At 40.2% G+C, this 15,074-nt stretch overlaps 2 protein-coding genes across 5 annotated transcripts in view; one reads left to right on the top strand and one right to left on the bottom strand.

The window, feature by feature from the left end:
• Positions 1-373: 373 nt before the first annotated feature.
• On the bottom strand, positions 374-14,414 carry kctd7 (potassium channel tetramerization domain containing 7). Its single transcript, XM_006785051.3, has 4 exons — positions 13,843-14,414; positions 11,775-11,944; positions 6,398-6,576; positions 374-4,337 (listed from the first exon to the last, which is right to left on the bottom strand). The coding sequence occupies exons 1-4, from the start codon at positions 14,146-14,148 to the stop codon at positions 3,961-3,963; spliced, it is 1,032 nt and encodes a 343-aa protein (XP_006785114.1). The 5' UTR covers positions 14,149-14,414; the 3' UTR covers positions 374-3,960.
• The window catches only part of LOC102777145 (uncharacterized), a 25,974-nt gene continuing 24,901 nt past the window's right edge, over positions 14,002-15,074 (top strand). For all 4 annotated transcript variants that reach the window (XM_006785054.3, XM_035905328.2, XM_006785052.3 and 1 more), the window contains exon 1: positions 14,002-14,346. The gene's annotated coding sequence lies outside the window, so the exon portion shown is untranslated. The remainder of the gene's footprint in view (positions 14,347-15,074) is intronic.

Below are 15,074 nucleotides of genomic sequence, written 5' to 3'. Positions count from 1 at the left end.
ATATACCTATATATTTGACATGTCACCATATTGCCAAGGTCTGGAAAAAGACCAAAACTGTCACCGTCCACTGTGATGGACTGAGAGGCCAAGCCAAATGCCTTCTGCAGAAAAGGTTTATGGTCAGATGAGACAAAGACTGAGCTATTTGGTCACAGTGACAAGAGGTTTGTTTGGAGGAGAGGTGAGGCTTTCAAACATAAGAACACTGTACAAACTGTCAAGCATGGTGGTGTAAACTTCTGAACACAGCTGTGTAAGAACATTAAAAATGTTATTTGCTCTTTTATAAATACAATATTTTATTTAACTTTATTCCTACAAATCGTCACCACAGAATGGTCAATAAAACAGGAACAAAGCTGTAGATGCACTTAACAGTTTTAATTTTTACCATAAATAATAAAAATGACACATTAGTCTTTCACAATACAAACAAACAGAAGTCGACTATATAGAACCAGAGCTTCCTGGAAGCTAACAGAAACAGACAAGAAACCATATAAAAACACTATAAACAAACACAATGTTGTAAAAACAAGGTTACAAGTAGTGCTCCAGGAAATAATGTAGCATCGCTCCTGCATAATAAATAAAATAAGCATGTTTGCATTTCTTAGTAAGGATAACTGAAGTGAGGCGACACTGAGGTGAAACTTGGAGATGTCTTTGTTAAACTTTCAAGGTGCTCTGACTTTATAAAGTACAGCAGTGTTAAAAGAGGTGGAAAAATAACAACTGAGGTTGTTAACAAATATTTCTGAATTCTAGACAGTTTCACATCTGCTGCATTAACTACAAATATTCATTAGTGTGCAATAAAACAAACTCCTTCAACCCACACTGTGAATGGCAATATGGATACAGCCCCAGCTTCCTTATAGCTTTAAAAACTTGCAGCTTAATGAAAATATACTCTGTCTAGATTACACCTGAAGCAAGTTATTCTTAAAATATACACATCTGACTTCAGTTTAATCACAATATACAATATCCACTATAAGGGCATGTGTTCAAACGATGGCTCTGGAAATGTGGTGGGTCGTGAACCCTGACACAGATCAGACCAACGCTACAGTCAGACTGATAAATCAGGAATTAATGCATAAACATACATAATGGTACAGTTAGAGCTGGCCTTTAAATCTGTCGATCTGTGGTTACATCACAGGCGTCTTACTTACTTCTTACAGTTTGTCTGCTTAACCACAGCACTGCTGGTGGCTCGGACACAAAGTCATCATAGATATACACCAACAACCTTCAAACTTAAATCACACAGAGTCGAGATTATCAGATTTAAAATGGGGCTGATTTTCTATAAAACCATGGCATTCCTGACCTTCTTTAACTCCTCTGTACATGGTGGATAAAGTCAGCTAATGATTCAAGAAATCTCTGCATGTCCTCAACTGTTTTTAAACTTGGCGGGTAAATTTCTGTGGACCTGAGTAAGTAGAGTGCTGAGTTTCAGCTGAGCTAAAATCACGCAGCAACCTTTAGAGCTGAAAAATGAACCAAAAACATTAAGTGGAAAAAAACTGTAGTTCCTCAAGTGGCCACTTGAGGCTGCCTCCAAAAGGTAAAAAGTTCCCATAGACTCCCATTATAAAATACCCACTTTCACAGCATTAATATGTTTACAGGTTGGCACTAACTGTGGATATTTCCTTCCTTCATATCAACTGTACAGGGTGTAGCTTGACCTTCACTAAGTGTATTCACTGAACTCGACCTCTTAAAGGTCTTTGTGTTGTTCTAGAGGCTTTTGGAGCATTTTTAATAGAATTAAATAATCTCTGCTAATCCAAGACCGCGTCTGGGTTTTAGATTTGGTGAGTGAAATTCTGCTATGTTTTAGGTCGTCCACACAGGAAACAGTTTCCTCACTGTCTATCGCTTTGTAGCTGATGGGTGATAACAAGGCTTCAGATGCTCCCTGTCACAACTAAATCAATGTTATCCCTCGCTCTCATTGAATGTCAGTGACTTTCTACATTCTTATCCTGTGGGGACGCACCTTAATCGAGTGATATATGTGTCCTAGAAATATAACTACAGGTCGCATAGATGCAGTCACCGATTGCAGACTACTGTAATTGGCGCCTTAACTACCAGCATTTCATCCTACGTTTTTCCCCCAACGTCTTCTTCTGTTGGAAGAGAGAAACTTCATCCCCATACAGTGTTTGGAAGCGAGGCTGCAGAGAAAGTGAGGGGCACCGTGCACAAGTAAAACTGTTGGTGGCATAATTGGGCAAGTGGTGACAGGCTGTCCTCACATGGATGCAGCTGTCGCTGAGGAAGCACTGACAGGTCTGTGCTGGAGTGCAGATAGGTGATCACACTATATGCATAATATGCCCGAGTGCAATGATGGCTCACTTACTCGCACCTTGGCACAGCAGGCAGCAAACAAACTGGACTCACCCTCACCTGGTGTGAGTACACCAGGTGTACTTGTGACTTCATTGGCTGATGTTTCCTAAAACTGTAAGTCTAACAAACAATACTGCAAGCCATGTAGATTAAATATGAAGCGATCAGCGGTTTACATCAGAAGCAGCCGTACTTTCAAATTGATCCATGTTAGAAAACAATGCTTTTTTTCCTTCGGAATCCACCTGCTCGCATGCTACATGTGCACAGCTGATCGTGAAGCACTACTGTTTCTATTTTTCTATGTTTAATACATAATTGTACATATTGGTCTCAGAGTTCCTGCATGACTTAAATGTGCTTCTTTTTAAAGGTAGGTTGATTACTTTAGTCATTTAAAGTGAAGTGAATCTTTCCATCAGGAAATTTATATCCATCCATCCGCGTGTCTAACAGAGTAGATATGCTTCAGCTACACAGGTTGCCTTTCACCCATGCCATTTGTGCATGATGCATAGCATTTCCTTCATCATTTGTTAATAACTCTGAGTATACATGCAATAAGCAATAGGTATGATGTATGCGGCCAAAACATTTCCTGCTTTGACATTTAATTAAATACATTAACTCCAAAAATGACCAAAGTGCAGGTTGGTGCTACGATGGTCAGTGCTGTCACCTGAGAGCAACCTCATGGGGCCTTTTGTGTGACATCTTTATAGGTGTTCCAGTTTCCTGCCACAGTTCAAAGACAAGCTTGTTAACTTAGCTGGTGATTCTAAATTTGCTGTAAGTGTAAATGTGAGCATAAGTCTCTGTTTTATCCCTCTGATCCACTGACTGCCTGTCCAAGGGTACCCCGTCTCTCACTCAATGTTAATGCTGAGACCCTCAGGTGGGTTTCTTAGAGTAAAGCTACTACTCTACATCAAAAGGAGCCAGCTGAGATGGTTCAAGCATGTCACTAGCGCCTCCCAGGTGAGGTGTTTGGGCATGTCCAACAGGCTGGAGGCCCCGGGTCAGACCCAGGACAAATGGAAGAGATTATGTCTCTCAGGTAGCTTGGAAAAATCTATGTCCCCCCAGGAAGCGCTGGAGGAGGTGGCTGGGAGAGAGGTAGGTCTGGGGATGTCTGCTTAGACTGCTAGAAACAGCCTAATTTAATTTGTGGATAGTAACCTATTAATAGGCTGAACATCAATCTAACTGATCTAACTGAAAGCATCACCTCGTCTTGAAGGCTAATGAGTGTCTCACACGTGCGCACCTGTGGTGATCTATTGCAGCACACCTGCACACCACTGTATCAAGGTAAGAGGTTAAACTAGAGGCCACCAGAGTTAGGGGTGTTATGGTACTCTCTACAGTACTTTTAAGACGCTATAGAAGGTTTTTACCTTGAACAAGAAGGAAAATATAAAACATCTTGGGGAAACTGAATACTTACAGTATGATTTAAAGGGTCACATTTTTAAGACATCAGCACAAAATACTGACAAAGTCAATACAAAAACCAGTATCGGCTGAGTTAAAAGTGAAACATCCATCCTGTTGCTCTTTGGTCCTATCAGCCATGGAGCTTCACCACCATGTGATCTTGAACTCGTAGATGGGCCTCTTGCAGTAGTAATGGTTGATGAGGTGTTTATCACAGACGCCGATGCACTGCTGCTCGGCGGTGATGCCGCGCTCGGCCAGGTCACTGACGATGCAGTGCAACAGGTCATAAACGTCTGCCACCGCCTCCCACGGCCCGAAGGAAACGTCCACCTCGCAGTGATGCTCAAAGAGCTTGGCCTCACTGTCCGAGCGCTCGAAGCGCAGAGAGTTAAAAAGAGGGCGTTCGTACGGCGTGATGGGCATCTCCTCCTTGTAGACGCAGATCTTCAGCTTTGCAAACCGCGCCTTTTTCTGCATGGCTCTCAGTTTAGCGATTTCCACGATACGCTCCAGATTGTCTGAAATGAGAACAGAATCATTTATCTATACACGGGATGGAGCTAGGTAATTAGCTACAGTTTTTTAGAAATAGAAATAGTAACTATTTGTAGTAGTTCATTTCTTTGCACTGTCTCTGTACCTCTTTGGTCCCTTAAGTCTTACTATTCGTGTTTGTCTGGATATTTCCTGTTTCACTTTGAAGGTTAGTTATCTTTTGTGTCCTGCGTTAATTTTGCTTCCTGTCTCCCTCTTCCCCCATTCTTTAATTATTTCCTTATGTGTATTGTTGGGATGATAAACATGTATCATATCGTCCTCTACTTTTTTAAGTAAGTCAATTTAGTGTTCACATGTTCTCATCTGCTGTATGGCTGTATCTGATGTTTCTATAACAGCGACTGCTGAGCTGGCTGAACTGAGAGACTGTTGCTTCCTCTGTGATCGGGGTCGTGACCACTGCTTCGCTGTCAGAGGTAGCAAACGCCACAGCAGATGATTTACTCCACAGCAGGAGAGTCTTTAATTTTTTGCCATCTTTCATCTTTCTTTAAGTGATTTTCACTCTCTAAGTCAGAGCATTTAGACTCCTCATGGAGGAAAACTGTCGGCACGTCATTTGGTTTTAGTCGTCACTTGGCAACAGCATCTGTGAGCTCTTTTAAGTCGACTAAGGCGAGAACACGAGCATTTTCTCACTCCTTAACCTCTTCTTATCGACAAGAAAAAGCTATGAACACCAAAATCACTGTCTGTGTTTGTTTTTGCCATGAAACCGTGCCTTTTTGATGCTTTTCAATCTAAATAATAATAATTCTATACCAATAATAACAGCTGAATGACTATGAATGACTCGCACTTGCACAAAGTAATCTGCAGCCTTTGTGGGTCAGTATGTGCAAAAACTGGCACAAACTGGATGAACTCGTCAAGATGTGCTATAATATTAGCCACCCTTAACGACCTTTACCATCCTTTATATGATGAGCTTCAGACGATTGCATCAGTGCAAAGGTTTGACTTTCATCAAATTAGCACCACCAGATTCAGATTCTGAATTCTCTCCCTCGTAATTCATGGTAACAGCTTTGTACATTGTACCATATGTACTGTAAGTGTGTATGTATTGTGTTGGACTATTGCCTAAAAGCAAATGCCTTAAGGGGACATTAAAGTTTTACTCTACTCCCTAACAGTGTAAATATTTCATGTGTTTTTAACAGCGGGCTTTTGTAGGACAGAACATTTATGACGTATTAAGACTCAAGAGTTACCATGTAGTACATGAATAGTCTTTAGTCTGTAGAGTTTATGGATTTTTATTTTTATATGTATTATTCTAGACACTTCATTTGCTTTTTGTGTGCGCCACAGATAAATAGCTCACTTTATGTGTTTATGAAAGCATGTGTTTTATTAAGTACACAACCAGTCTTGACTCAAATCACTGTCTAATCTAGTTGCTTTCTTCCATTTTTAAATAAATCTGCCCGAGTACAGCCTCTCCGCTTCCTTTTCTCTTCCTGTCATATTTTGTATTTATTTTACATCAACTTTAATTCACATCTTATAAATAAACCATTTCCTTGGTATGAGGCCATGAGGCCGCTTCCATTAATCGAACAACACTTTACACTTCACACAGGATACGCCAAACTCATTATCAGGAGCTGCATCTCGTCAAATTGTTTCAGCCTTCAGCAAATAAAAATTTCATATTAGACTTGATTCATTTACTTGTTTGTTTTTTTTACACCCCTATCAGCTTACTTATAACAACCTGAGGGTTTAAATGCTAACAACAGCCAGGTTAATCCAAAGAGCATGGGGTGACTTCAACACAATGAAATAAAACACAACAACACTTTAAATATTGAGGCTCTAAAATGTAATTATTTGGTTCAGAAGTCGCAGAGACCCAAGAATGTGCTTCCACTGCATGCAATTTACACTGTGTGCACATCACACACATTGAAAAGTTAAATGTGTAGCTGTCACAGCATTATTACAGTCTGCAACATCTTTGAAAAGTTTTCTTTCACAAAGGTTGCATGTATGAAGGACAGACTTCCCCAGATACCTTTGTAGTAGGGCAGCAGATCGAGGAAAGCTTGTCGAACTTTCTCCCCTGTGAGTGGCTGGATGTCCTCCAGGCTGTCCAGCAGCGGGCCAATGGCATAGTACTGAGCCTCTCTGTATACCGCTCTCACTCTGTCACGGTGAGGAAGCTCGCCTTCTCTGAGGAAGTTCAGGATGTCCCTTTGGATGGAAAGGCCATTGATAAACTGATAAAAAGCCTTATTACTAAATCCCAGCAGTCACTGGTTATGTTTGAGCTTTTTCAATATGCAGAGTGTTCTTCCACAGGAAGAAACACTTGATTGAAATAGATTATTGATCACCTTCTGTGCTTTGACACAACTTAAATGGTGTACACAGCCGGCTGTAATTATTCTGTTGTCACTGTTGCCTCTTTTGAAAACTGAAACTATTGTTTTTTTTAATATTGATTAGCCCTGGTGGGTAAAATCTGTTAAACGATGGATGTACAAAATGGCAAATATTATGCAGAAAAATATTCAATAATCCTTTTCCAATAGCTTGTTGTGCCTGGAGCACTGTGCACAAAGCAGACAATATTAAGGTTACCATGCCTGAAACAGCAAATGAGCATCCTGCTCATATAAACAGCTGTGAAAGCAATGTGTAACCCTCAGCTGAGTCTGGCACATGCTGATGGCATTTTTATTATTTTAAGATCAGTTTTTACTAATCAGAGACAAAACATAAAACTCATTTTGTCTGAACACAGCCCTGGCAACTATTTCCTTGCATTCAGGAGACCAGTTCCTGAATATGAGGTCTTCAGGTGTTGGAATAATGTAAAAGGCAGAAAAAAGAAGAAACACAAAATGTTCTTGAATGCCCTTCAGTCAGGACAACACATATCAGAAGAAGATTATTATTGTTATTTGACAGATGTGACACTGACTAATATCATAAACAATGTAAAAGAAGGAGCAGAGGTGGAGGTGGGTTTCAAAGAAGCTTGCAGCACCTCAAGCCAGGCTAATGTAGCTTAAATAGTGTACCTGTATGAGATTTACCAATAGGTATCCAGTCTAGGAACACATCAACCTTAATGTCTAATGATGACCTGCTCTGAGCAACTGGTCATTGCTTACAAATGCAGATATGTTTAAAAGCTAATACTCTAAATGGTAAACATGATAGCTGAGGGTTGTGAGATTGAATGCAAACACTGAATGCAAACACAGGCTTTGTGTAACCAAGGCCTGCTCAAACACAAGTGCCAAATACAAATAGTAAGAGTGGACTGCAAAGGAAATCAGAAATCTTCCAGTAGCAACACTTTTTCCAGAGGACCATACAAAGCAAAAGGGTCACACACTCAACAACTGAAGAAAAATTTGGTTACACTTAAAATAATTGTATACATGTTTAAATTAATCTGCCCTGATCAAACACACTGCATTGAAACATAGTTAAAAAGCATTAAAGACTCATGCAGTCACTTATCTTGACTGTCATGGGTCAGTCCCAGCCCCCAGGCCATACTTTGCCTTTGCTTTGAAATCTTGACAGGAATTTTGAATCCAATTTAAAGTGCTGGAGCATGTCCTAGTAATCATACACCAGGTACTGAATACATGTTTGTATGCCTTCTTCGTATAGTTGTATGTCTTTTCCTTTACTCGTCCTGCATATCTCATGTAGATTCACTGAGAGACACTGACTTAGAAAAGTTGGTTTCCTTCTGTTTCTCTGCAGCAGAGCCTGGAGGGCTTGTGAACTTAAGAGAATAAAATTAATGCAGAAAAATACTGGACGACAAGCTGCTGCAGTGCACAAGATAACAGCAGCCTGGAAGAAGATTTATTTTCCAGCGAAACAATAGGAACCAGAGCAGAGGATTGGCTAAAAACATCCCAAATGAAAAGGCTCCTTCTGAGCGTGTGCAGCCTGCAGTGCCAGCACCCTCTGAAGTTTTCATTTTATTACTTTATGCAGTTACTGTATGTTCTACCTTTCAAGCTGATCGAGTTATGTTTTTAAATCTTTAATTACACCCCTTCACAAATTTCAGCACTGAGCTCAGGTCAACCCACTTCTTACATAAGTCATCTACTCCGTTTGCTCTTGTATTCATATTTAAAGCTTTTCCATTGTAGCAATGGACGGCTCTGGGGATGATAGTGCTGGTGCGCCTTCTTTTACACTGAAATACCTTTTGTACATTCAGGATGAAGCCTATTGGTTTCAACGATTCCTGCTTTATTTTACTACTACTGTAAATATGCAAAATAGCTCTAGCTTTAGTATCACAGCAAATTTAAAGTTTGTGTAATCCTTTAAATTCTTGTTCATTATTTGAGGGTTTTATTTTGGTTCTTAGGTTGTTTATTGTTATATTTAGAACTAACAGAAGTACTTTTATTGTCATATGTGCATGTAAATAAAAACATGGGGTTTATACTGTATGATTAAATTCTTATTTTGCCAAATTCTTTTCACACAGCAGTCATAAAAAGTCATAATAAATAACATAAATTAAAAAATAAGAACTCAAACATTGGAAAGGGAAAGTACAAGTAATGACTATACAAAAAATTAAATGAGTTAAAGAGAAACGTGTTTAAAAAAAACCCGAGTTGTATTTATGCTTGTGCAAGTTTGCAAAACAGGTCTGTTCAGATTTTTGTGACACTAGATAATAATAACAATAATAGTACAGTAACAGTCAGTCGTGATGAGGTGAAGGAGGGGGAGTACTGACTGTTTTACCCATGAGTCTAATGCTCTTTTTGACTTCGGTTTCAGACTCTTGTAGAAGTGTGAACAGCTGAGGTTGTGGGTGTGTACTGGATCTAATGATGTTCTCGCCCTCCTGGTGGCATAAATTGGATTTTAGATTGGATTTTCATATCTCTTGAGCCTTTAGTTCTCCGTTTCGGTTTCTCTCCACTTGAATTCTGGTTGGGGTTTATTTGGTATAACTACTCATGTTAGTTTTCCTAGCTTTCTCCGACCCATCTTCTTCTATATATCTTTTATATTTCAGTATGTCTTGTCTAAGTGTTAGTCACTGACTTCCTGTTTTATTTTGGCAGTCATGTGTCCTTTGTGCTTTGTGTTTAATTTTACTTCCTTTGTCTCACTATCCCTGATTAGTCTCACCTGTGGACCCAGCTGTTCCCTATTCCCCTTTTTAAGTGTCAGTAAAAATTATTTCAGTTATCCTTTGCTCTTTGTCACAGTGTCAGTTGCCCTTCCCTGTGTGTTTTCTTTTTTGGATAATGCTCGTTGCATTCCTGCTGGGCTTTCCAACTGTAGAATTAAAATGTGTTTTCTGTTTACTCAGTTTGTCTTGAGATTTAAACTCAAGACAAACAGCTAAACTTGTCGATCAGGTGGTTTTATTAAGGACTCTCCTGGCCACAGCGCTGCCTCTTTACTGCTCACTGTGTGTCAGAGAGGACAGGCTCCAGCTCCACTTAAAACTAGGACAGAGTTACATTCCCAGCTACTGTGTCACTGAGCTTTTTATTACTGCCTGTTTTTCTTTTTTTCCCAAAAAACAGGTTACTTGGACTGAATCTGGGAATAATTCCATTCCCACATGTGCTCCTGCATATATTCACAGTCTGCATGCACTTACTTCAAATGCCAATAACATGCTTGTGCTGTCCTGTACAAAGAGCATCGCCTTCCTGCTGTTCTCCACAACACACACAAAGAAAACCCTAGTTATCACTTCAAACTCTTCTTTAATGCAAAAACAGATTACTGACAGCCAGATAAAATACTTACTAACAACTATCACTTGTCCAAAAATGCAGGCAGCTAGCTAACCAATAGGCACCAAAATACTCACCAATCAGGTAGTCTAATTAAGACTCCAGTCTCACAGGCCTAGAGACCAGTTGGTGACCCCAGCCCCTGTGGCAACTATTGATTGCTAAGGAAAATTATGTCTTTCCTGGCCAGCTGGTCCATGGTTGTTAGCGGGTGCTACTGCCTGTAAATGCAATTGTTAAAGCCCCACTCAGGCAGGCTTATAGACCAGTGACTGACCGCCTGGCAACCTCTGGTCACTAAGGAAAATATATATTCCTTAATTGGTTGGAAAATGGTTGCCTGGGCTTGAGGCCAGTCGGTGGTGAAACTGGCTAAACCAAAAACTTCTTCTGCAGAGACTGTTCACCTTCAAAGTAAAAGCTAAGCCTCACTGCTTTTGCAAACATATTTCAAAAGGGGCAACTTTTACTTTGGCAGGTAAACATTCAAGTTTTCACTTTGCAATGCTCGTTTTCAAGTTTCACTAACGATCCACCAGTAGTTGGGAAGTGCTTGCAGAGAAGTTGGCATCTTTCAGGCAAACTTTGGGAGACTGCAGCAATCTGCTTCCAACCATAGCAATCGCAAAATTTTTACTGCTTTGCAACAGCTAGCAACCACTCACCAACTAGCTGAAAAATACTAATTTTTCCTTAGCAAACAGAAGCAGCTATCCCCTCAGATATGTTTTATTTTATCTGGAGAATGACTGACCTATGTGTGAAACACAGAGTTTACAGATCTCAGTAAAGTCTTGTTAAACTCTGCTGAGGTTGTTTTTTATCAGAGATGTCTGGACAGTAAACTCTCTTTTTTCTTTTTAATTTTCCACACCTTTTCTGTCATGGATTTTTAGTATTTGTGACATTGAGTTTTGGTACTTGTCATCTTCTTATTGTGGCCTTTCTAATCTTCACAGTGGTTTCACTGTGTAATCAGTGTGACTCTGTCGGTCTGTTTATGCCCCCATTACCGTTTCCTGTTTATTGAAAGTGTCACCCTTCATGCTCACTTTGGATTCCAGTTTGTTTCTTCGGATAAATAAAGGTTTTCTTTCTGTTTAATGCATCTTGGTTCCCTCTGCACCACTCATCCATGACATTTTCAGTCCTTTCCTGCTGACTTTGTTCGCAACTTGTCTGCCCTCCATAATCTAAAATGACAGCAATCTAACTAAAGGCCACAGTGTTATGTTGTGACAGAGGCTGCAATTTTCACCCTATCACAAATACAATCTCAGTATGGACATTATATCTTCAGAAATAAGCAACAAATAAGAAAAAGCAGCGGCACAGAAATAGATATGTAAATCAACTTTGAGTGCTAGCAGAAGAGACCAATTTATTTCACAGAATACCTGATTCACCGAGACCTGTCAGAATATAATGAGCTGTCTGCAGCAGCTTGAAAATCTTCAGATCACAGAGCGTGAACCTTTCAGAAACTAAAAGTTTGTCCTCCACTAAGCTGCCTTTTAAAAACTTTGTACTCCCACATATAACCCTCCTCTTCCTCACTATACCTCCTTATCTCATAAGGAGATATCACTGCAGGCAGCAGCACCGATAATGATGGTAATATCTTTGCTTGAATCTCACCCAAAGTAGGCTCCATCCCGATCGATGAAGTAGCGCCCCTCGGCATCGCGTGGGATGTAATGACGGCCGCTAAACATGGCAGCCAGCATGGTGTCCTCATATCGCCGCAGTGTGGACAGGCGAGTGGTGAAGTATGTGCCCCCGACGTTTAGAGAGATGACCTCTGGAAACTTAAAAGGAGAAATAGGACAGGTTTAAAATGAAATGCATATTTTACGGTGCATAAAAAGCAAATCATAAGTAGGTTTTAAGATATTTCCAGTGAAATTCACCATGTGCATTTTAAGAGGCTTTAAGAGGCCAAGGTAAATGTGATATTACACCAAAGAAATGTACTGGAACCGATCTGAGATTCCAGTTAAATTTGTTTAGATCTTCTGATAATTTACTGGTCAGCTTCAGTCTCCATCAACAGCTTTACTTTCTAAATCACGTTCTTTCCAGCTGATGAAGATTTCTTTTTAAAATGTGTGGTGGAGTAAAAATGTCTTTTTAATATGATGATTTCCCTTATGAAGGAAATACAGTTATCCAAACTTGCCTGCCCTGTCTTAAAAAGTAAACCTAATAAGTGGTTGTGTCAGCCTTAGCAGCAAGAACTACAATTAAGTGTTTGTGATAACTGACAGTAAGTCTTTCTGTGGAGGAGTTTTGACCCACTCTTCTTTGGGGTCTCTGTTCATGCTGGAAAACCAGCATGAACAGGCTGATTAAGCTCATGCAAAAGCATCTCAATCTGTTTTAAGTCCACAGTTGGCCACTCCAAAACCTTCATTTTGCCCTTTTTCAGCCATTCAGAGGCGCACTTTCTGGTGTTTCAGACCATTGTCCTGCTGTAAGTCAGAGTGCTTTTAACCTTCAGGGCATGAACTGATGGCTGGACATTCTCCCTCAGGATTTAATGGTAGAGAGCAGAATTCATGGTTCCATCAACTACTGACCCTCACTGAGCTAAGTGAGGCCCACGGTTCTTCAGATGTTGTTCTGGGTTCTTTTGTGACCTGCTGGATGAGTTGTTTTTGAAATTTGTGGATAATGGCTCTCACTGTGGTTAGCCCCAAAGCCTTAGAATAGGCTTTGTAACCCTTCCCAGAGTGATAGATGTCAGTGACTTTGTTTCTCGGCTGTTCTTGACTTTGACGTGTTGCTTTTTGAGATTTTTTTTACCTGCTTTGCTTTGTCAGATAGATTTTATTTAAGTGATTTCTTGATTCAACAAGTCTGACAGTGTTTATGCCTGAGTGTGGCTAGTGAAAATGAACTCAGCTTTCCAAAAATGTGATCTATTACAGTTAATTTATGATTTTTGGGAGGAAGTCAATTTCTTTTTCACATAAGACCAGGTTGGTTTGGATAGTTTGAAGTAAATTTAAAAACTGTATTTTGTATTTATTTGGGTTATCTTTATTTAACATGCAATTTGTTTGATAATCTGAAACTAAAATATTTCTCGGCAGCTTTAAACTACATAAGAGGCAAAGTTAGAAAGGCAAGGCTAAGATGGCTTGGGTATGTGCAGCTGAGGGATAGTGGATATACTGGAAAACAGATACAGCATATTTAGCTGCCAGGTGAGAGCAAAGGAGGAAGGCGCGGAGAACATTTATTGATGCAATGAAAGACGAACTGCAGAGGCCTGGTGTGATAAAAGCAAGAACACTCTTTTCACTAAGTGCAATAAGAAAATGAATATTACTTTATTTTCTATTGCAGATCAAGAAAATCTTGCTGTGTGAGCAGGTCTCAGCAGCCTGTGGTTAAGATGATTAACCTGCTGTGCCTGTGTTTAGCTCCATCAGTCATGTGACACAACTGCTAGCCAATCATCACAGGATTCAGCAGCTCAACCAGCCTCTGACCTCTGCATAAATATGTATACCCATCAGCCCAGTGTTGTTATTTGGTAGTAACAAGGTGGTTATAATTAACGGGATGTTTATGAGAGTATACCTGCAGTTGGTGTTTAATGAGTATGAGTTTTATATGAATATGAGTATTTCTTTATGTTAGAAGCTGTGTTGTTTGGTGGCTTGTGCCACTGTTTTTTTTCCATGGAAAAGAGGCCTACCTCCTGTTCCTGGGTGTTCAGCGAGGAGCAGAGTGGCGTGCTCAGAGTCAGGCTCGGCGAAGGGGAGGCCGGCTTTCGGAACTCGTCCTCCACAGAGTCCGAGCTAGACATGGCATCGCTCGGTTTCTCGGTGTCCCCAGCGGCCGAGAATACCACCATCACTCTGGGTAGAGGCAGCGTCCGTCTCTCCTGAATGAAGCGTCTCACCCGCGTAGCGGCGGGCAGCGGGCTGAAGGACAGAGACTGGCGCTCTCTGCTGCTGCAGCCGTCAGAGCCGTTGGAACCGCTCGAGCCATTCTGCTGCATGCGCGCGGCGGGCCAGCTCTCAGCTAGGCAGGTACGACACAAAGCAGAGCTCACGACTGTTGGTACAGTAAACAACTAGAAGAAGGAGAGGGCAGGAGCGGAGGGTGTGGCCCGAGCAGCTGCCAGAGCTCAGTCCGGCTTTCACCGGAGCGAAAGCGGAAGAAGCGGTTCCACGCCTCCGGCGACAGCAATGTGTAGGTAGGAAAAAGATGACAGTTTAATCCCGACGTTAGCAAGCAGCACGGGGACCGTGAGGTTTTTGGAGCGTGCGTACTCTGACGTTCCACGTCGTCATCACGCCAAGAGAGTGAAGTACGATGAGATTGGAAATGAGCACTTTTTCAGTAAACTTATAATGTTGATTGCAGTTTTATTTTTATAAATGTAACTGAAACTATATGTCAAACATTTCTTCAGGAAAAAAACTATTAAAAATATTTCACATTTTTCTTTAAATATTGTTTTTGAACCTTGGATTTTTTGCCAATTTTATTTTACAAATTTTACTATTTTTTAATTTTAATATGATATTTTATTTACTTATGTTTAATTTTTTTATTTTCTTTTTAAAAGTTGGAAGCCAATTGAAGTTCATCTTTACATGTTGTTTTTGAAGTTTTTTTCTTTGAATTTTTTTTTTTTTTTTAGCTAGTTAGTTTTCAAAAAAGAAATGGGATTTAACGTACTTTCTTTAAAATGTTTTTGTTTTTGTTGTTGTTATTGTTGTTGTTTTTTTTCACCGACTGACCAGTCAGTATTTAGAAGTAGAATGTGAGGCAGAGCCTTCAGCTTTCAGGCCCCTCTTCTGTGGAACCAGCTTTCAGTTTGGACTCAGGAGACAGAAACAATCTCATCTTTTAAGATCAAGCTTAAAACTTTCCTTTTTTATAAAGCATATAATTAGGGTTGGATCAGGTGACCCTGTA

Source organism: Neolamprologus brichardi, chromosome 10 (genome assembly GCF_056152115.1).
Source record: "Neolamprologus brichardi isolate AB-2024 chromosome 10, ASM5615211v1, whole genome shotgun sequence".
Lineage (NCBI taxonomy): Eukaryota > Metazoa > Chordata > Actinopteri > Cichliformes > Cichlidae > Neolamprologus > Neolamprologus brichardi.
The sequence above is the reverse complement of the archived record's forward strand: the minus strand, read 5'-3'. Positions and strand labels throughout refer to the sequence as shown.

Coding starts and splice junctions, on each gene's coding strand:
- kctd7 (XM_006785051.3), bottom strand. CDS start 14,148: ATGCAGCAGAATGGCTCGAGCGGTTCCAACGGCTCTGACGGCTGCAGC. Junction 6,577..11,774: donor CGGGATGGAGCCTACTTTGG/GTGAGATTCAAG, acceptor TTCCATCCAAAG/GGACATCCTGAACTTCCTCA. Junction 4,338..6,397: donor TCTGCTGCCCTACTACAAAG/GTATCTGGGGAA, acceptor TTCTCATTTCAG/ACAATCTGGAGCGTATCGTG.